The 22175-nt window shown below is 39.5% G+C and overlaps 1 protein-coding gene across 1 annotated transcript in view; it reads left to right on the forward strand.

Moving 5' to 3' along the window:
* The first annotated feature begins 576 nt into the window (after positions 1 to 576).
* LOC127415871 (AN1-type zinc finger protein 3-like) overlaps positions 577 to 22175 on the forward strand; it is a 36257-nt gene continuing 14658 nt past the window's right edge. Inside the window, exons 1-3 of the mRNA XM_051654883.1 lie at positions 577 to 889; positions 17649 to 17689; positions 18395 to 18577. Coding sequence (XP_051510843.1) covers positions 819 to 889; positions 17649 to 17689; positions 18395 to 18577 — 295 coding nt within the window. The 5' untranslated portion in view covers positions 577 to 818. The remainder of the gene's footprint in view (positions 890 to 17648; positions 17690 to 18394; positions 18578 to 22175) is intronic.

Consider the following 22175-nt stretch of genomic DNA (forward strand, 5'->3'; position numbering starts at 1 on the left):
TAGTAACCATGTTTTTTGTTTCTTTTTGATTTTTTGTTTTTGGCGGAAACCATGATTTTACTACAGTAACCACAGTTGAACTACATTATTTATAGTAACCCCGTAGTAACCACGTTTAACAGTGGTTGCTACTTTCTTGAAGAAATAGGGAAGAAATTGTGCTAAAGTCAATATTTTGCAATAAAGAGGGCATGAGAAACACGTTGCTATGTTGATTCTAGCTGAATCAAAGCAAACCTGCTAGAATTAGTGAATCAGTTGAAACACGTATGCTTTAAACTATCGTTGACAGTTATGTGTTTGTTAATGTGTGTTCAGAGTTTCGTGCAGTTGTGCGGGTCCGTTTAAAGAGCACTAACATGGAAGGGTCCACTTGAGCTGATGGGGGTACAAAATATTTATTTCACGTTATTTTAAATCTTAACGAAGTTGTTTGAACAATTTTTTATTTGATGAAATTTATTATGCAATTATATTTGGATAATGGGTGTTTTTCATGTCTTAATTTCCATTCCAGCTAATTAGGAAGTTACGCTATTTTCAGACATCCCTCCTCCTCTCAGGCTCGCTGTGGCAGTGACCCAGCTGGACGCTTTGATTACAGGACGGATCGCTTCTGGCCGATCGGCACCTTTTTAGAATTTTGTATTTTATTAAAACACTCAAACCTCAGAGGTCGCTCGGTTTGTAAGGAATTACGGTTGTGTTCGGCCTTAAATGAGGACTTGTGTTCGGAGTGCACTTTTGGGGAACAGTATTTGCCCGTGAAGGCCGTGTGGTTGTCCCCGGAGTGGCTCAACTGTTCTCGGACTGATCCGATGGGGGACACCGGCAGCGAGCGCAGCAACCCGCCGAGTCTCCCTCCGCGATGCCCCTGCGGCTTCTGGGGGTAAGAAACAGACCATCATCTGCTGGTTTAAATGTTACAGATGAAATCTATTAAAATAAATAACGCTAAAGCGAATGAGGCACTGTGGGGGTTGGGAAAGACAAGCGTTTTGAAGTGACTGACTGATGATGATTTCTCAATTCTGACTTTCTTACACATTTTTATCGTTTTTCTCTGTTGAGTTGCGAATTGAGATTGAACTCCATTTATAGCTGTGTGGTAAATGTTATAAGGGCAGATTTGATTTCATTTGGTGGTTGTTTTATAGTAAATCATTGCTTTGATGGGAAGATTGGGTTTGCTATGTGACTAACATTTGCTCACCCCAGGGAGTTGAAACACTTGATCGTCAGAGGTGATTTTACCCTCAGTGCACTGTCATTTGACCGTTTGTCTGTTTTTAAAAGACTGGCCAGCTTTACAACAATAAATGGTGACTTAATAATGAACGTGGATGTTTTAAGTGTATACATGCTCTCGTTGCCTTAAAACAGACCGCTATCACGAGTTCTGACGTCTTTTTTTAAATGGTTTTTAGCAGCGTGTCTGTAATGATTAAGAAGACATTGGTCAAGTTGAACGGGTTTAGTAGAGTCGCGTTATTTTCGCAATAACTTTTAAAGCTGCTTTGAACGATTAGCGGCAACAAACGAAACCGCAAAAAACTATGATTGTTTCCAAACCGATGTCCCAGACAATTCAGCCATCTGCCATTGGTCAGGTAAAGAGGTAGCCCCGCCCCAAACTCACACCATTGGCAGAGAGCGGCCTCCTAGTCTTCTGATTGGCCTATCGCTATGGTGGCCAGACGTCCCCGTTTTTACCCGGACAGTCCCTTATTTAAGCACTTTTTCTAGTGCTCCGACTTATTCTGAAAAAAATCTCCTAAAATTTCTCTATCACCTATGTGGCTTTCTCGTCACGTGAGTATTCTAATCAAAGGTAGCCAAGGATACAGCTTGTAAATCCAATAAAATCACACGTGTTATTTGAAGTACATGATTGGATTAAAGTATCTAATCACAATCCCCTGTCAGTAGACATCCAGTTAGTGAACTGACTGAAGAGTAAGCTTGAAAGAGCACACTGATGAATTTGCGGCTGGAAAAAATGTCAAGGAAGCGTGCATGTACATTCAATGAGGATCTTAAAAAAGAGTTTCCTTTTTTTTTGTGAAGTTCCGAATCTGACAAGGTGCATGCAAGTGAAGGACTTTTTGCTTATTATTCTGTTGTGCACGGCCTTGCAGGCCAGGCTGAAGGAATCATTCATACCCTCTGACATTAAAAAGCAGTTGGATGCCCTGGTTGAATCTGGTGACATGCGAGCAGGTGATTTCTTTTGTGCAGTGAGAAACTTTTATTCAGCATCGGTGGATTACCTCCAAAATTGGAGAGCCACTCATTGGAGAACACAGAAAAACTTGAGTGGTCCCAACTGAGAGACATCCCAGTGTGGAAAGGCATTCAGAGCAGCCTCAAACACTTCTACTCCAGAATCCCCGCTTTCAGTTTGATTGACGAAACCACACACTTTTATTGGGCTTGCGCGAAAAACATTGTCAGCCGTCGCATCACTGAGTGGAGCATGAACAAGACGGCCGTGTCTGAGAGATGGACAGATGTTTTTCGTGAGCTGGAGAGCAAGACCATCAACTTCGCAGTCTTAGCCAAGGTTGTGGAGTTTGTTTTATGCCTGCCTGGGACATCTGCATCTGTGGAGTAGGGGTGGGCGATATGATCAAAATCCTATATCACGACGATATGAGTAATTTTATATCACAATAACGATATATATCACGATATAGTAAAAGTTTTTGAAAAAATCAATACAATTCTTTTATATATTAAGCCATGTCGCAGTTTGTAATTTTGAATAATCCAGTCAGTGAATTAAATACTTAATAAATGAAAATTTAATCTACAAAACATTGTCAAATTAACTTTTCATTCTGATGATGTGCACCAATTTTCTTTTTCTTATTATTGTTGTTGTTGTTGTTGTTATTATAAATTTCCTCAAGAAACGTAACATCTCAAAGCAATGCAAAGAGTAAAATAACAAATAAAATCCATAAATAAAACATTTAATTAGGTTCTTTGTGTTCTTAATCTCTATAAATATAAAATATCTGAAGGAAAACATGGCTGGTTTGTTTCCTGATATCAGACATCATTCGAACAGCATTTTAGAAAGGGTGTTGATGTGTATTTTAAAAACTCACTTGATATTGAGAGAAACCAGAATGAGTAACGGGTGTGATCTGCGATTATTTTTTTTATTTTTTTTCTGTCACTAGAAAAAGCTCTAGAGTTTCTAGAGAAAGCTGTTTCTTTTTTGCCATTTTTGAACTAATATTGACCTTAAGACATGCCAGTCTATTGCATACTGTGGCAACTCAAAAACAAACACAAAGACAATGTTAAGCTTCATTTAATGAACCAAATAGCTTTCAGCTGTGTTTGATATAATGGCAAGTGATTTTCTAGTACCAAATTAGCAATTTAGCATGATTGCTCAAGGATAAGGTGTTGGAGTGATGGCTGCTGGAAATGGGGCCTGTCTAGATTTGATCAAAAATAACATTTTTCAAATAGTGATGGTGCTGTTTTTTACATCAGTAATGTCCTGACTATACATTGTGATCAGTTGAATGCCACTTTGGTGAATTAAAGTACCAATTTCCTTCCGAAACATTTTAAAGGAATAGTTCACCCAAAAATGAAAATTTGCTGATAATTTACAGTGCATCCGGAAAGTATTCACAGCGCTTCACTTTTTCCACATTTTGTTGTTACAGCCTTATTCCAAAATGGATTAAATTCATTATTTTCCTCAATTTTACAAACAATACCCCATAATGACAACGTGAAAGTATTTTGTTTGAAATCTTTGCAAATTTATTAAAAAAAAAAAAAAAAAAAAAAAACACATGTACATAAGTATTCACAGCCTTTGCTCAATACTTTGTTGAAGCACCTTTGGCACCAATTACAGCCTCAAGTCTTTTTGAGTATGATGCTACAAGCTTGATGCTATGATGCTGCCACCACCATGCTTCACTGTAGGGATGGTATTGGCCAGGTGATGAGCGGTGCCTGGTTTCCTCCAGCCATTGAGGCCAAAGAGTTCAATCTTTGTTTCTCATGGTCTGAGAGTCCTTCAGGTGCCTTTTGGCAAACTCCAGGTGGGCTGTCATGTGCCTTTTACTGAGGAGTGGCTTCCGTCTGGCCACTCTACCATACAGACCTGATTGGTGGAGTGCTGCAGAGATGGTTGTTCTTCTGGAAGGTTCTCCTCTCTCCACAGAGAAATGCTGGAGCTCTGTCAGAGTGACCATCGGGTTCTTGGTCACCTCCCTGACTAAAGCCCTTCTCCCCCGATCGCACAGTTTGGCCGGGCGGCCAGCTCTAGGAAGAGTCTTGGTGGTTCCAAACTTCCATTTACGTATGATGGAGGCCACTGTGCTCATTGGGACCTTCAATGCTGCAGACATTTTTCTGTACCCTTGCCCAGATCTGTGCCTCGAGACAATCCTGTCTCGGAGGTCTACAGACAATTCCTTGGACTTCATGGCTTGGTTTGTGCTCTGACATGCACTGTTAACTGTGGGACCTTATATAGACAGGTGTGTGCCTTTCCAAATCATGTCCAATCAACTGAATTTACCACAGGTGGACTCCAATCAAGTTGTAGAAACATCTCAAGGATGATCAGTGGAAACAGGATGCACCTGAGCTCAATTTTGATTGTCATGGCAAAGGCTGTGAATACTTATGTACATGTGATTTTTTTGGTTTTTTTATTTTTAATAAATTTGCAAAGATTTCAAACAAACTTCTTTCACGTTGTCATTATGGGGTATTGTTTGTAGAATTTTGAGGAAAATAATGAATTTAATCCATTTTGGAATAAGGCTGTAACATAACAAAATGTGGAAAAAGTGAAGCGCTGTGAATACTCTCCGGATGCACGGTACTCACCCTCAGGCCATCCAAGATGTATCTGAGTTTTTCTTCATCAAAACAGAATTTAAGACTTTTAGGATTTCATTTCAGGCCTCCTCCTCTAAACAGTGCAAGTGAATGTACTCCATTTTTTGACGGTCCATAATGCTTATTTAGGGTGAATAAAAATAATCCACACGACTCCAGTCGACAAATAAAGTTCTTCTGAACCCAAACGATTTATTATTTTTAGAAACAAAACAATACTTATATACTTTTTAACTACAAATGTTTGCTTCTGTACATCTCTGTGACGTGCGCTCATGAGAGGGATGATGTAAGCTCGTTGGTAAGGTCACGCTTCACATGGAGGAGGAGTCAGGAAGCACGTTATTGTTTACATTTTATTATTATTATTTGGAAATGATTTTTTATTTTATTTTATATTGTTTTGGACTGTTTTGGTTTGTGAACGGCACAAGTTTCTCTTGTAAACAATGACGCGCTTCCTGCCTCCTCCTCCACGTGATGCGTGACCTTACCAATGAGCTTACGTCATCCCTGTCATGAGCGCATGTCACAGGAAGTGAACATTTGTAGTTAAAAAGTATATAGGTATTGTTTTGTTTCTCAAAATAATCAACCGTTTGCGATTATCAGCAAATTTTCATTTTTGGGTGAACTATTCCTTTAAGTATTTTAAATTAATATTGTAGGTTTTAAAGTAGTATGGTCACTGATTACATCTTTCTAAATTATTCTTTTAAAAATATGTGTATGTTTATCCAGTAAAATAATGTTTGCCATAGTATAAATTTACTTGTGAAATCAGACATTGCATTTGGCATTATCAGGAGGACTATCAAATATCTGGAACCTTAGTATTATTATACATTATATTCAGCATTATACACAGTTTAATATAGTACAGTCATCTAAACCCTGTGGAGATTTACTCTCGCGCTTAAAAGTCTCATCCCGGTGCTCACTGTATTACATGAGGAAAAACAAAAACACTAAAAACATGACGAGCTGCACAACTGATAACTTTGAAACTGAAGTTGTGATATGATGTCGCACAGTTTAATCAATATGATGTTGCTCCCTTTCTCCATTGCAATCAGTTTGATTGAAGCAGATACGCATGCCTGCTCACTCAAAGTTTAACGGATACTCACTTGTGGTAAAAACAAATGGTTTTGTGAAATACGCTGAAATACGCGCTTGATTTTGAATTCACAACATCTTGTAACAGAGTTAGCATGCAATTTTCTACCTCACTGCTAGGGGCACTAGGGTGCCTAATTTACTAAATATGTAGAGGTTATGGAGTAGAGGGAGAGAGAACAGCATGTGGAGTTGGTAGCATAGTCCTTTGAGAAACGTTAGTTTAAGCTCAGATAAAAAAGGACTTCACTTTACCTTCTACCATTTCTCTTATAATGAAATTCAAACTGGCTATGAGGCATGGAATCAGTTTTGTTGAGTGGATTAACTTATGTTTGAGAATACCTGCTATTATGGACAATACTTCATTACGAGACTTCCACCTTCATCAGATAAGACTACTAGGGCTGCACCTAACGATTATTTTTTTATCGATTAATCTAACGATTCTTTTTCCGATTAGTCGATTAATCTAACAACTAATTTGCAGATTATTCTAAAGATTTTTTTATAATTATTACTTGATTAATATAACAATTAATTAACCCAAAATAAATATAAAATCTTGTCTCATTAATATTTCAGTATTTTATTAAGTCATCTTCTCTTAAACACAAACAAATGTACAAGAAACAAAGTGTGCACTGCAGGGCATTATTCTGCAACAAAAATAGCCCTGTCTTAACTGGTCATCTCCATTTTACAGTCCAACATAAAATCTCTCCAAAATAAAAGTAAGAACTTGTTCAATTCAAGTAAAAGGAAAGTGCAATCTACATTTAGCAATCCAACAACAAAATAAATGAAACAAATGTAAAATTCAAGTCACTTTCAGGAGGAAAGAGGATTTTGGTTTTCCAAAAAGAGGAAACCTTTTTTTTTTTTCCGCTGGGGGGGGATAATAGGGTTCAAAACAGTGTTACTATGAATGCAAACTTTAATACAGTGAAAAAGACACTAAATTAGCATAACATAAATATATATAAATAAATAAAATTTTCAACATTCTTTTGAATGTCCATGCACTAAAATAAAATATTTGATGTCATAAATGTACCTTCATTAACTATTAGTATTATTTTGAATGGCCATCAAAAATGAAGCAATGTGATAACAATTTTACCTGGTTGCAAAAAGTAGTCCGTTAATTTACCTGATGAACTTTCACCTTTTGCTGACCCATTATGCTTCGCAGAGCTAATGCGTGCTTCTAAATCACTTGCACCTTTATTAGCAACTGACACATAAGTGCCAGCTTTACATGTCATACATTCTGCTTCCCACGGATCTCGACCTGGACAAAAGCATGGGAATTTTGCGCAAATCTTCTGTAAATTTGCACTTTCGTCAGGGCATTGTTTCCACTCAGCTGGCATTTGCTGGTACTGTCAAGCAGCTGTTTGATGCCGAACACAACAGCGCTTCGCGCGTTCGCGGAGAGATTGACAGGCAGGAACTTGGCCAATAGTTGCTGCAAGTGTCTTATAATTGACCAGTTGGTGTGTGAGAAGGCGGGACTTACAAAGAGGGGTTAAAGCAATGCAAATATGCACGCACACACAATGAAGTATTAGACCAGATGCACATCATAATGCAACTAAAGCCAAATCCCGGACATTTTCACAAATTTAGAAATCCCGGCCGGACGCTTTTTTAAGGTTCGAAAAAGAGGACATGTCCAGGAAAAAGAGGACGTATGGTCACCCTACGTTAGCAGCGGTGCAGAAATTACTTTTAACATGGGGGCGATGAGGAAACATTTAGAAAATCAATTTTAAGTGACTACTACTAACAGAAACACGTGTTGTAATACTAATACGTCATGCTTGGGTGGGGACAAAAAGTAAACAGGACTTACGGTGCTGCCTTGGTGCCATCTTGACAGTGCTCCGGGATGCTTTCACTTCAAGTGTTCGTTCATGGCAGTTGTACTGCTTTGATAAGCCATTTCCAATTTGCATAGCTTACACAGCACCACATTGTTGGGTCTCTGCCTAAAATACTCCCACACTTTAGATTACCGTGGGCGAGTTTTTTTTTAGCTGCAGCTTGTTCTTCGGGGGAATCCATGTTTAAACCGGGCGCTGCCATTTTAATTACTCCATTGCGACGCGCCGACGCATGTTATGCAAATCGACGTATTTCTGTAATCGATTACGTCGATGAATCGTCCCAGCCCTAAAGACTACTACTCTTACTGAAATATTCTCCATTTGCCACCAGCTGCTAACACGGAACTGTTTAATACTGGATTTAATAGACTGAACAATTAATATCAATAACTACCATTTGACCTTCTGGTGCATTGTTTTGTTTGTGTAGGGATTGTTTGTTTGTAATGTTGATTTTTCTTTTGGGTTTTTACTCAAATTCTTTATTAAAGACTATGCTACCAATTCATCTGGCAGTCATACTTTCTGTGTTTAAATGACAACGCAAAATGCTATAGAACCCCCTTTTTATTCCGTAGCTGATTTTTAGTTTAAAAATACCCAAGAACAGTTATAGATTGGCGCCCGAACAGAGACCTTGCATTTATTGTTTGTTGTTTATTACATAGTGGGTGATATGGCAAGCCAACGTACTGGGGCGGACGATGAGTGCAAACCCAATCTTGATTTTACTACTGGATCTTTTGTGACCAGGAGAGAACACATTCGAGAGCTCAGCACTACATTTAGTGAACTTTATATTGACTCAGAAGAGGAAAATTAGTTAGTTGGGGAGACTGAAGGTATGGTTGGAGATCTTGCTGAAATTACTTTTCCTCCACCACCACCTGATGAAGCACCTGAATACGAACATTGTGCTTCGGTTTTGGAGTTTGTAGAGCACCTGGCAGAGCAAATCACAACCCTTGAGGGATGCCTTGAATATTGTGCCAGGAAGGCAAGTGAGTGTAGACTAGTGGAAGAAAGACTGACTTACCGGATGGAGAGGGAGTGTGAAAGAGTCCAGAAAAATACTTTAGCTCAGTATTCAAATCGATGGTAGATTGTTTGAAGAGACGTAATACCCAGATTGTCAACAAGTTAAAATCCATTACTCCTGTGATATCAATCCCAATACATCCTCCTCAAAGCTCATTTATTCTGAGTCGCGTAGCGCCATGCGAGGTTCGGACATGTGAACGGCGAGCTCTGCGCACTTTGCTAGTTTTAATACTTTTTGTGTCATAAACCAGTGAGATCTGATACACCCTGATTCTTAACTGTTCTAGAAAGACAATATGTCAAAGAATTCAAAATCCTCAGGCTCTGCAGACATTAAAAGACACTTACATGCTCAAGCTGAAGCCCCCGAACAGCAGACCACAAGCCCGGGAGTCGATTTGGCCGGTGAGGTGAAACAATTGATGAACATGTCGGCAATGCTGACAAAGGTCGTTGCTGACTTGGAGGAGCTTGCTGTAATACGTAGATCGATCAATGCCATGGAGACTAAATTCACCGAGATGGTTACAAGAGTGGCAGATGTTGAGATTATCTGGAGTCATCAGAGAGGGAATTAGCTGCTAATCTGCTAGCGACTGGGAAAAGTTGGAAGATATGGAGAATCATAACCGGCAGAATAACGTCCGAATTATTGGAATTCCTGAGGGAGCAGAGGGTCAGAATACGGTGGAATTACTGGATGGGCCCTTTCCAAGTCAACATAATGGGCCATAAGCTGGAAATCAAGCGAGCTCACAGAGGTCCGGCTCGGCGATCCGCTGACGGAGACAGGCCCCGATCAATTCTGGCCAAATTTCTGAGATCATCCATTTTGTTACGTGAGGCAAGGAGTAAAGGAAGTCTTTCTTGGAAGAACCACAACATTTTCTTGTTCCCAGACTTTGCGAATTCGATGAGAGGAACGTGATCGATTCAAGGAATGCAAGAAACTCTTACATCAACGGAAGGTCGCTTTTGCACTGTTCCCGGCCAAATTGAGAATAGATGATAAGGATGGCCGCAAAATATTTACATGTTCTCAGCAAGCCATGTCCTTTATAAAGTCAATGGAGTAATTTATTTTGTGGTACTCACATTGCAGCCGAGTGGGCCTGACTCACTGAACATTCACTTGACTGTCCAAGGAAACTGGGCACCTTTTTTGTTTCTTTTTGTGCCGTTTCCGTCTAGTGGCTGGAGTTTGTTTTGTAAAATAGCACTCCTTTCCGGACAGTGTTTTGGATGAATCTGCACGTTTTTTGTGCTTATGCGTCCTATTGGTTGGAGTTTGTTTTGAGTATTTCTTGCAGGACATTCGAGTGATTGGGTCATTTGTTGCACTCATGTAGCAGTTGAATGGGCCGGCTCAATGAACATTTATTTGACTGCCTAAGGAAACTGAATGTTTTTGTTTTGTTTTTTTTTGTGCTGGTTCTGGAGCTTGTTTTGTGGAGGAACACACCTTCGGGACAGAATCGACACGTTCTGTGTGTTTATTCCACCTATTGGCTGGAGTTTGTTTTATAGATTATCTTTTGTTGTGTAATTCTGTCTCACAAAATGTATATAGAAACACCGGACTTTAGCAATCTGACAGCAAAGTTGTCTCGTAGGCGTACATGGACTGTTTGAGTTTAGAGGGATGGACGCCATTTGGTGCTGTCTTGCGAGGGGTTAAAGCGCACATTTTTCTTTTTTGTGTTTGTTTGGTTCGGGTAGAAGTTTGGGCTTTGATTGTTGCACTAATGTTGGAATGTGGTCTTTATAATTTTTATTTTTTACACAATCTATTTTTTTTCTAATATGTCAAAATGTCAGATGTTAATAAGTGGATTGTCTCTCTCCACGTGGAATGTGAATGGGTTGGGGCACCCCATAAAAAGAAGGAAGGTTATCTATTTTCTTAAACGTTAGAAATATGATATAATGTTTCTTTAAGAAACACATCTTTCCCCGCAGGAAGCTGAAAAATTTGGGAAGCTATGGGGTGGACATGTTTTCTTTAGTGCTGGCTCAAGTAAGAGCAGGGGAGTCATTATACTGATAAGTAAGCATCTACAATTCAAATGTCTCAAACAGATTAAAGATAAATTAGGAAGAGTCATTATTGTTTTAGCAGAAATTCAGGGGCAAAGGTTGATTTTGGCTAATATTTACGCATCTAACGCTGATGATCAGGGCTTTTTTATAGATCTTGAAGGGATATTGCAAGCCGCTGGCATCCCTCATGATATAATATTGGGAGGAGACTTTAATCTATTGATGGACTCAGTCCTTGATCACAGTGAAGCAAAAGTGTGTAAGACCCCTGGATGTGTAAAAATCTTGGTCTTACAGATATTTGGAGACTTTTGAACCCATCTGGTAGGGACTATACATTCTTTTCATCAGTCCATAAGATTTATTCTAGAATAGATTATTTTTTATATCTAAGTCCTTCATTTAATTTGCTGTTGATTGCTCAATTGGAAACATTTTAGTCTCAGATCACACCCTGGTGAGATTAGAGATGTTGCCACATACGGAGAAAAAGAAATCATGTAGCTGGCGCTTTAATGTATCCCTTTTGCAAAATCCTGAATTCCAACAAATGTTAAAGGCTGAAATCAATGTTTATATGGAGACCAACTGGTCCTCAGTATCCTCTGTGGGCGTTGGCTTGGCAGGTTCTTAGGGGTCGGATCATACAGTATGCCTCATTCACCAAAAAATCCAAAGCACGAGAACTCGTAAGGGAATATTAAAAATGCAAAGGCAGAGCTGAAGCGCTGAATGTCATCTGATGGCCTCAGAGAATTGACCCAATTGAAATACATATATAATACTATTTTGTTGCCGAAGGTGGAGTTTTGGCTATTCAGGGCAAGACAGTCATATTTTAAGTTGGGGGACAATGCAGGGAAGCTTTTGGCTAGATATATAAAGCAGAGAGAGTCTTTTTCTACAATTCCCTCAATAAAATCTGCTGGTGGTAAAATATTTACCTCAGCTATTGATATTAATAATGCTTTTAAAGAATTCTATCTTGATCTCTGTAGTTCCATGTCTTCGTCTACTGATAAGGATATTAGAAACATTGTGGAACCATTAGAACTCCTTAAACTGATGACTGAGTAAAAAAAAAAGATTGATTCTGAGATAACCTTGGAAGAGCTTGGTGAGGTAATTAAGGCTTTGCCTACAGGCAAGGCTCCAGGGCCAGACGGCTTTGCCGCAAATTTTTTTTAGATCTTATGCTACAGAATTGGCTCCACTTTTGTTAGAAGTTTATACGGAATCATTAAAGAATGGAAAGCTTCCGCCAACCATGACACAAGCCCGGATCAGTCTGATTCTTAAAAAGGACAAAGATCCAAGCGAGTGTAAGAGTTACCATCCAATTTCCCTGATCCAGCTAGATGTAAAAATATTGTCAGAAATTCTGGCTAACCAATTAAGTTATGACATTTCTTATACATATAGATCAGGTGGGGTTTATTCGGGGCTGTAGCTCTTCTGATAACATTAGGCATTTCATTAATATTATGTGGTCAGTGGCGAATGATCAGACTCCGGTCGCTGCCATCTCACTTGACGTCGAAAAGGCATTTGATATGGTAGAATGGGATAATCTTTTTAAGATTTTGGAAGTATACGGGTTTGGGAATACTTTTATTGGATGTATTAAGTTACTTTATAGACACCCGGCAGCGGTGGTACAAACAAATGGATTAATTTCAGATTATTTTACTCTGGACAGGGGCACCTGGCAGGGTTGCCCTCTTTCCCCATTATTGTTCTGTCTTGCCCTGGAACCATTAGCAGCCGCAATAAGAAAGGAAGATAATTGTTCAGGGGTGGTGGCGGGAGGTATGGCGCATAAGCTTTTGCTTTATGCAGATGATATTTTACTATTCGTCTCCGACCCCACTAGATCTATGCCTTGCCTCCACAGAATTATTCATTCATTTTCTAAGTTCTCAGGATACAGAGTCAGTTGTTCTAAATCCGAAGTTTTGGCTCTGACAGCATACTGCTCAGCGATGGCTTTTCAGCCGGGCGTCTTCCAGTGGCCCAAACAGGGCATTAAGTATTTGGGCATTTTATTCCCAGCAAATTTGTCTGATTTAGTTAGTTAATTTTGACCCCTTAATAAAAAGATTTTCGAGCGATGTGGGCAGGTGGGCTTCATTACATTTATCTATGATTGGGAAGGTTAATGTTATTAAAAATGTATTGTATTCCAAAATTCAACTACCTGCTACAATCTCTCCCTGTAGATGTCCCCCTCTCTTATTTCAAGCAATTTGATAGCATAGCGAAGTCCTTCATTTGGAATGTTAAGCGTCCTAGATTACATTTTAATAAGTTACATAGGCCGATTGACAAAGGTGGGCTAGGCCTACCCAAGATTTTGTTTTATTATTATGCATTCGGTCTCAGACATTCGGCTCATTGGTCGCTTCCACCTGAGAGAGCCCCTCACTGGTTTTGTATTGAACAGGAATTTCTTGCCCCTATTTCGCCATTGCAAAGCCTTTCTATCAAACTAATCAGAGAAGTTAAGTTACACCCCGTTATCTCGCATTTGCACCAGAGTGTTTAATTCGGACATTTATTTAAATGTTGCCTCGAGCATATGGCTGAACCCAAAATGATGTATTAAGTCCCTTTTCTGCTGGTCAGAGTGGATTGTGAGGGAGGTTAATACACTCGGTGACATATATGAGAGTGGAGTGTTGAGATCCTTTGAAAATTTGGTTCAATATTTTGGGATTCCCAGGTCTCAGTTCTATAGGTATTTACAGCTGTGCCACTTGCTCTGTACTGTTTTTGGGAGTAGCACACACACCCCTAAAGCGGCAGATACTCTGGTAGGGGTGATTAATGCTTTTGGAAAAGGTCATGAGGCATCAGTGTATTACTCCCTGCTAATTCAGAGTCTGGGGGACGGAGCTTTAACTTCACGCAAGAGATCATGGGAGAAAGATTTAAACTTGGTATTGGAGGAGGGAATGTGGGCTAGGATTCTGAAAAACATCAAGTCTGCATCTAGAGATGCAAGGGTGCGCCTTATGCAATTCAAGATTTTACGTAGATTCTTTTGGACCCCCTCTATATTGTATAGGCTTGGTCTTAAAGACATCCTTTTCACGCCGGGGTTCTGGTGTGCGGGTCCAGCAATGCATCTAACTTATATCGGACCCTCCCCACTCCGTTCCTGGACCTGTAAAGACCTGTGATGAGGCTCGACATTGGGATCACGCGAGCCGTGGTGGTGGTGGTGGTGGTGGTGGTGGTGGTCATCCACGGGAAGGACATGTAGTTCCCTCACAAGTGGTATAATAAATTGTTTCTTTACCTCAGATTATGCTAAAAACTCAGTTTTACCATCTTGTATAGCTAATGCACATGTGTGTTCTCGAGTTGATTGACAGGCGATTTCTGTATATAAAAGGTGATTGGCTATTTTACCTGAAAGGCGGGTTGACTGTTGTCTGCCGTTGGGCATTCCAATTTTTCCCATTCATTTGAATAGAAGTGGCCCGTCTCTGCTAAACAGACTTTTGACAAGCAGGAAATGTTCATGGAACATTGACGTCACCAACAAACAGTCCTTGAAATCGTCTATACCACAACACCAGGAACACTAGTGATGTCATTACGTGGTGACGTTAAAGAATTGCGCAGTTGTTTCGTATATATAAGTGGTTATAGCCAATTGTACAGCTTCGTTGCCATGATGATGTAATGTCAACAAACCCTAAAATAACTGTAAAAATGACAATTTTAACAATTTTACAGCTCAAATAATACATGAGTTTTAACAAAAGAATTAATTTGTGCTTTTATAAAATTATAAGCTTCACATTTCTGCCTTATAAACCCTCCAAAAATGGGCCCCATTGACTTCCATTGTAAGTGCCTCACTGTAAACCAGATTTTTTTGTTTTTTAAAGAAAAAGAGGGACGAGTTGAATTTGTGGCAATCAACATTATGCCACAAATGCTGTCGATTGAGATTAACTTGTATTGAACCCGGAATATTCCTTTAAATCACTAATAAAAACTTATTTTAGGTTTCTTTTTACTTCAAATCAGGAATATAATCATTCCCCAATCCCAGTATTCCAGTGTCCTGTATAATGTGAGAAGCTGAACAAATTTAGGATTAGGGCTGTCACGATTATGAAATTTGGCTGGCGATTAACTGTCAAAGAAATAATTGCGATTATGACAATTGTCTGTTTGAGGGCTATGACGATTAATTGTCTCTTTTTGGGATTTCATGATTAATTGTCAGAAATTGTCATATTTCTTAAGGTGCATGTGTGCTTCATGCACCTTTATGAAGTAATTTTTACATATTTAACTTCAAATGTATAAATCAAATAATAAAATAGGGATATATGATTTTCTTTTTAGGCTTTAAAACTATATGAATGACAAAATATTTTTAATATAAAAATATTTCTAAATACATTAAATATGTCTCTCTTTTCGGTCAACTTTAGTTTTGGTCAATTTTACATTTACTCTGTGTTTTTTTTGTTGTTTTTTTTAATGAAAAAAATATAATACAAAATACATTTTATTATATTTATATAATATAATATTACATTAAGCAATAGTAAAATATTTCTGTTATAATTTCTCCACTTTTACACATCATTGTAATGCTCTTTGATTTAAAACGACAAACCCTTATTTCTCATGAAGCAAAACCTGAGATTTCATTTCATCATTTTGTCACTCCACAGAAATAGAGTAAACATGTGTCTCCTCCTCTGTGTCATGAACAATGCGTGAATGAACCCGTTTTGACCAGAAACATTTGCCATTACACAATTGTTAAATTAAAGTGAAACCGGAGTGCTTTGCATTCACTATCAAAGTTTTTTTGTTCGATTATATTTTTGCTGGAGTTTGCCATGAGCCTCTGCTGAAAAAAAAAGTTAAATATGTTCATAGATTCTCTGCCAGCAAATCCATTTATCTATAGCACGTAGTTATTACATTTTATTTATTTTTTTTATCCTCTTTTCTCAAATTTGGAATGCCATATTCCCACTACTTAATAGGTCCTCGTGGTGGCGCGGTTACCTCAATCTTGGTGGCGGAGGACAAGTCTCAGTTGCCTCCGCTTCTGAGACCGTCAGTCCGTGCATCTTATCACGTTGCTCATCGTGCATGACACCGCAGAGACTCACAGCATGTGGAGGCTCATGCTATTCTCCGCGATCCATGCACAACTTACCACGCACCTCATTGAGAGCGAGAACCACTAATCGCGACCACGAGGAGGTTACCCCATGTGACTCTACCCTCCCTAGCAACCGGGCCAATTTGGTTGCTTAGGAGACTTGGCTGGAGTCACTCAGCACACCCTGGATTCGAACTCGCGACTCCAGGGGTGGTAGTTATTAAATTTATGTTTTTAAATCGATCGTTATTGATAGGCAATGTATTAGTCCATCTTACTAATTGTTTCAAAGTTTTATTTTAGGTTCATCTTGTTTATAGATTGCAAGAGTACTAATCACCTTACTGGAGGATTCAGAGTTTTGATGTTACAGAACATCCTGAGTGGTTCAAATTTAGGGTTGGGAACCAAGAACCGGTTCTTGTTCAGAAAAAAATTTAAATACCGGAATCATATGAGTTTTGTGACTTTCGGTTCCGTTAGCGGTTTACTTATGAGCAATTTCCCACCAATGTGGATGGAACACCGTACTGAAATACTGTGACAGTGTTTCCAGCAGCTCATTTCAGCAGCAGCGCTGCCCTCTACTGACTCCGCAGTGTAAAACACACCGTGCGACCGGTGTCGTCCAATTCCGGACAGCAGAACCGAAGTGAAGATTTTTATAAGCACATTTCAGCTCAGTTTATCCATACAATGCATGTAAATGGGTGCCATCAGGTTGCTGGCTGTTTGACGGTACAAAAGGCACATTTAGGCAGCATAAAAGTAATTCACGTGACTCCAGTCGATCAATTAATGTCTTCTGAAGCAAATCGATAGAACTTTATTTTTGGGGGGATGAACTAACCCTTTAATCTTATACTGATGCACATAAGATTAAATAAGAAATGTTGAAGTCTATATAACAGTCTAAACTGTCTCTGGAACTGTTACTGTTTCTTTAATGTTGTTTTTCAGACCTGTGAGACTTTAATCAAGCAGTGCAGTTACTGACTGCTTATTCATATGACAATGTGTACACCAGTTTTTTGTAATAAGTGGAATTTTATAAAAGAATACATGAATGAATAGTGTGTTGTCACAGTTCTTATTTGTTTAGAACTTTTTAAAATACTGTATATGTAGTATGGATCAATTATTGTATTGCATTTATGCCACTAAAGTATTCAAACCCTCCTTTTACAAGAATTATTGTATTAAGTTTATTTCTGATTTGCTGTATCTGCTCCGCTGAAATCGGTAATGATCTCATTATTTGTCAACAGGCTGCGGAGGGCAGTAGATGAAATAAGGATTGTGTTTCTCATTTTCAAATAATTCTTCCTAGAAAGTACTGAAAGAATCATTGAGAGGAATCAGAACTGGAATCGTTAAATTCCTCTTGATTCCCATCCCTAGTTAAAATGGCTTTTAAAGATCTGACCACTGTAGTGGACTCCATGCAGAGGGATATAAATCTACTGACATTCTTCATTTTAATGGATTATTTATGCTAATTAATAAATCAATCTGTTTTTTTGTTTTAGATCCAGTAAGACCATGAACTTGTGCTCCAAATGTTTTGCTGGTAAGTGTTCAGTTCTAAAGTCTCAAAAGTCAAACTTTTAATGGCTAAAACAATGTGATTGACTCTTTAGATGTGCTGTTGGAACATACTGTATATCCAGCATGTATCTGTCTTCAAGATCATTGTGTTTAATGGAATCAGCTCAAGGCCATAGACTGCTGTGATTCCTGAAGAGATGGTGTGTATATTTACACAGCCGAGACACATTTCTGTTAACATGTTTATTAACGTGTCTCCTGTGACCACTTGTGTTCGGATTGAGGGGAGGGTCTCTGATTATTTCATGACCCCAAACAAAAATAAGCACACAGGTTTCCCCAAATATTCCTGAATATTAATCTCACTGCAATCGTGATGCTTCGAACAGAATGCCTTTTGTTATTCTAGTGGAGTTCCTGTTTTTAACCTTCATTAAAGGTATGGTTCACCCATAAATGATCATCATCATTGATGCCCTTAAGCTGTCTCAAACTCGGATGACCTCATATATTCTTCAAAATATCTTTGTGTTCCGCAGAATAAAGTCATAAAAGTGTGAGACGGCATAAGAGTGAGTAAATGATTTCAGGTGAACTGTTTATTTTTATGAGGCCACAAAGGAGTGATTTATCACACGATTGTGCCCCTGATCAAAACACTTCGATTATTCTTTCATAAGTGTATCTTGAATCACTTTGACTGTTAATTTATTTTATCTTATTGAAGACTTTCAGAAAAAGCAGCCAGATAGTGAGTGTTCGTCCAAGCCAAGCTCAAGCTCTGAGAGTGCGCAGACGTACAGCAGTGAGGTGGGCAGTGTCAGCAGCCCGGACCGACCCTCACTGTCTCCACCTGCATATCCAGAACCACAGACAGTCACATCCCTCCCCTTCAGCACTGCACAGGAAGGTAACGCTCCGCTGTATACAACACACAGTATGACACTGTTCCACCTGTTCTGTATGAAGCGCAGTGCATACTAGACACATTGTCCATCTGATAGAAATTTCAGGAATCTTTGGTATTGGGCAAAATCAGATGTCTTTGATCTTTTAGGCTCTGTTCACACAGTCAGTGTTTGGGATTGACAACCGTATTTATTTACAGGTTTGAGTCTTGAAATGTCCCGTTCATACAACAGCTTACAGTAGTGGCTTGATCACTGTCTGGTTCATCTTCCGACCTACAGGCAGAAACTTAAATCAGCTAAACCTGTAATAAGGACTGTAAAGTTATGGACTAATGAAGCAGATCAGGAACTACAAACCTGTTTTGACTGCACTGATTGGAGTGTTTTTGAAGCTGCAGACACCAATCTGGACGAGCTCACAGATACTGTGACATCATATATCAGTTTCTGTGAGGATATGTGCATTCCTACTAGAACTTATTTAATGTTCAACAATGATAAAACATGGTGTACAGCAAATCTCGGGCAGCTTCGTCAGGCCAAAAAGGATGCTTATAGAAGTGGAGATAAAATCTTGTACGTTTTCAGCTAACGACCCTGCATCAGTGTGGTGAGGCATGAAAGACATTACTAACTACAAGACACCATCCCCCAACACTGTAGGGAATCAACAACGGGCACCTGAATGTGCTTTACTGTAGATTTGAAAAGCCCAGTCTTACACCCCACACCCACTCTGACTTTCACCTCACACAAACATCAACACCTCCTGCAACCACCCTCCTCCACCCTCCTGCTACTCAACCTGCACTTAAGATCTGTGAAGTGGATGTGTGCAGGATTGTCTGGAAACAAAAGACAAGGAAAGCACAGGGCCAGACGGTGTTTCACCCACTTGTCTAAAATCCTGTGCTGACCAGCTGACCCCAGTCTTCACACAGATATTCAACAGATCACTGGAGCACTGTGAAGTTCCCTTCTGCTTCAAATGCTTCACCATCATCACTGTCCCAAAGAAACCCAAAATCACAGGACTTAATGACTACAGACTCGTCGCTCTGATGTCTGTGGTCATGAAGTCATTTGAGAGACTGGTGTTGTCCCACCTGAAGGACATCACTGGACCCTTTCTGGATCCCCTTCAATTTGCTTATTGAGCAAACAGGTCTGTGGATGATGCAGTCAACATGGGATTGCATCATATCCTGCAACATCTGGACAGATCAGGGACATATGCAAGGATCCTTTTTGTCGACTTCAGTTCAGCTTTCAACACCATCATCCCAGCTATTCTCCAGACTAAATTAAACCAACTCTATGTTCCCACCTCTATCTGTCAGTGGATCACCAGCTTTCTGACAGATAGGCAGCAGTTAGTGAGACTGGGGAAATTCACTTCCAGCACCTGTACGATCAGCACTGGTGCCCCCCAGGGATTTGTGCTCTCCCCACTACTCTTCTTCCTGTACACAAATGACTGCACTGCCAAGGACCCCTCTGTCAAGCTCCTAAAGTATGCAGATGGCACTACTGTCATGGGCCTCATCCAGGATGACGATGAGTCTGCATACAGAAGGGAGGTTGAACAGCTGGCTGTCTGGTGCAGTCAAAACAACCTGGAGCTGAATATGTTCAAAACAGTGGAGATGATAGTGGACTTTAGGAGGAACATCCCAACATTGACCCGCTCACCATTCTGAACAGCACTGTGGCAGTAGTGGAGTCATTCAGGTTCCTGGGCTCTACCATCTTACAGGACCCGAAGTGGGAGACCCACATTGACTCCATTGTGAAAAAGGCCCAGCAGAGGTTGTACTTCCTTCGCCAGTTGAGGAAGTTCAACCTGCCACAGGTGCTGCTGATACAGTTCTTCTCAGCAGTCATTGAGTCTGTCCTCTGTACTTCAATAACTGTCTGATTTGGTTCAGCTATGAAATCTGACATCAGAAAATTATAAAGCACAGTTCGAAATGCTGAGCGGATTATTGGTTGCCCCCTGCCCTCCCTTTCAAGAACTGTACAAAATCAAGTGGCAAAATCACTCTGGCCCCCACTCACTCAGCCCACTACTTCTTTAAACTGTTGCCTTCTGGCCGGCGCAACAGAGCACCAGATCCGTCAGGTACAAGAACAGTTTTTTTCCCCCCCTCAGGCTATCCATCTCATGAACAGTTAAAACTGCCCCATTGATCAAGAATTATGTGCAATACACAGCTTAGTCAATTTATATTTATCCAACATATTCTACCATTACATTACCTTAGACTATCTGTATGTAACAGATTTGTTTTTGTACATACGTATACACTGGCGGTCAAAAGTTTGGAGTAATGTACAGATTTTGTCTTGTGGAAAGAAATTGGTACTTTTATTCACCAAAGTGGCATTCAACTGATCACAATGTATAGTCAGGACATTAATAACATGAAAAATTACTATTACAATTTGAAAAAAAATGTTCAGAACTTCTTAAACTACTTAAAGTGTTCTCATCAAAAAAATCCTCCACGTGCAGCAATGACAGCTTTGCAGATCCTTGGCATTCTAGCTGTCAGTTTGTCCAAATACTCGGATGCCATTTCACCCCACACTTCCTGTAGCACTTGCCATAGATGTGGCTGTCTTGTCGGGCACTTCTCACACACCTTACAGTCTAGCTGATCCCACACGAGCTCAATGGGGTTAAGATCCATAACACTCTTTTCCAATTATCTATTGTCCAATGTCTGTGTTTCTTTGCCCACTCTAACTTTTTCTTTTTGCTTTTCTGTTTCAAAAGTGGCTTTTTCTTTGCAATTCTTCCCATAAGGCCTGCACCCCTGAGTCTTCTCTTTACTGTTGTACATGAAGCTGGTGTTGAGCGGGTAGAATTCAATGAAGCTGTCAGCTGAGGACATGTGAGGCATCTATTTCTCAAACTAGAGACTCTGATGTACTTATCCTCTTGTTTAGTTGTACATCTGGCCTTCCACATCTCTTTCTGTCCTTGTTAGAGTCAGTTGTCCTTTGTCTTTGAAGACTGTAGTGTACACCTTTGCATGAAATCTTCAGTTTGGCAATTTCAAGCATTGTATAGCCTTCATTCCTCCAATGCAATGATTGACTGACGAGTTTCTAGAGAAAGCTGTTTCTTTTTTGCGATTTTTGACCTAATATTGACCTTAAGACATGCCAGTCTATTGCATACTGTGGCAACTCAAAAACAAACACAAAGACAATGTTAAGCTTCATTTAATGAACCAAATAGCTTTCAACTGTGTTTGATATAATGGCAAGTGATTTTCTAGTACCAAATTAGCAATTTAGCATGATTACTCAAGGGTAAGGTGTTGGAGTGATGACTGCTGGAAATGTGGCCTGTCTAGATTTGATGAAAAATGACTTATTTCAAATAGTGATGGTGCTGTTTTTTTACATCAGTAATGTCCTGACTATACTTTGTGATCAGTTGAATGCCACTTTGGTGAATTAAAGTACCAATTTCCTTCCAAAACAGTTAAATCTGTACATTATTCCAAACTTTTGGCCGCCTGTGTGTGTGTGTGTTTATGTATGTATGTATGTATATATATATAATATTATTATTATTTTATTATT

Source organism: Myxocyprinus asiaticus, chromosome 25 (genome assembly GCF_019703515.2).
Source record: "Myxocyprinus asiaticus isolate MX2 ecotype Aquarium Trade chromosome 25, UBuf_Myxa_2, whole genome shotgun sequence".
In the NCBI taxonomy this organism is placed as follows: Eukaryota; Metazoa; Chordata; class Actinopteri; order Cypriniformes; family Catostomidae; genus Myxocyprinus; species Myxocyprinus asiaticus.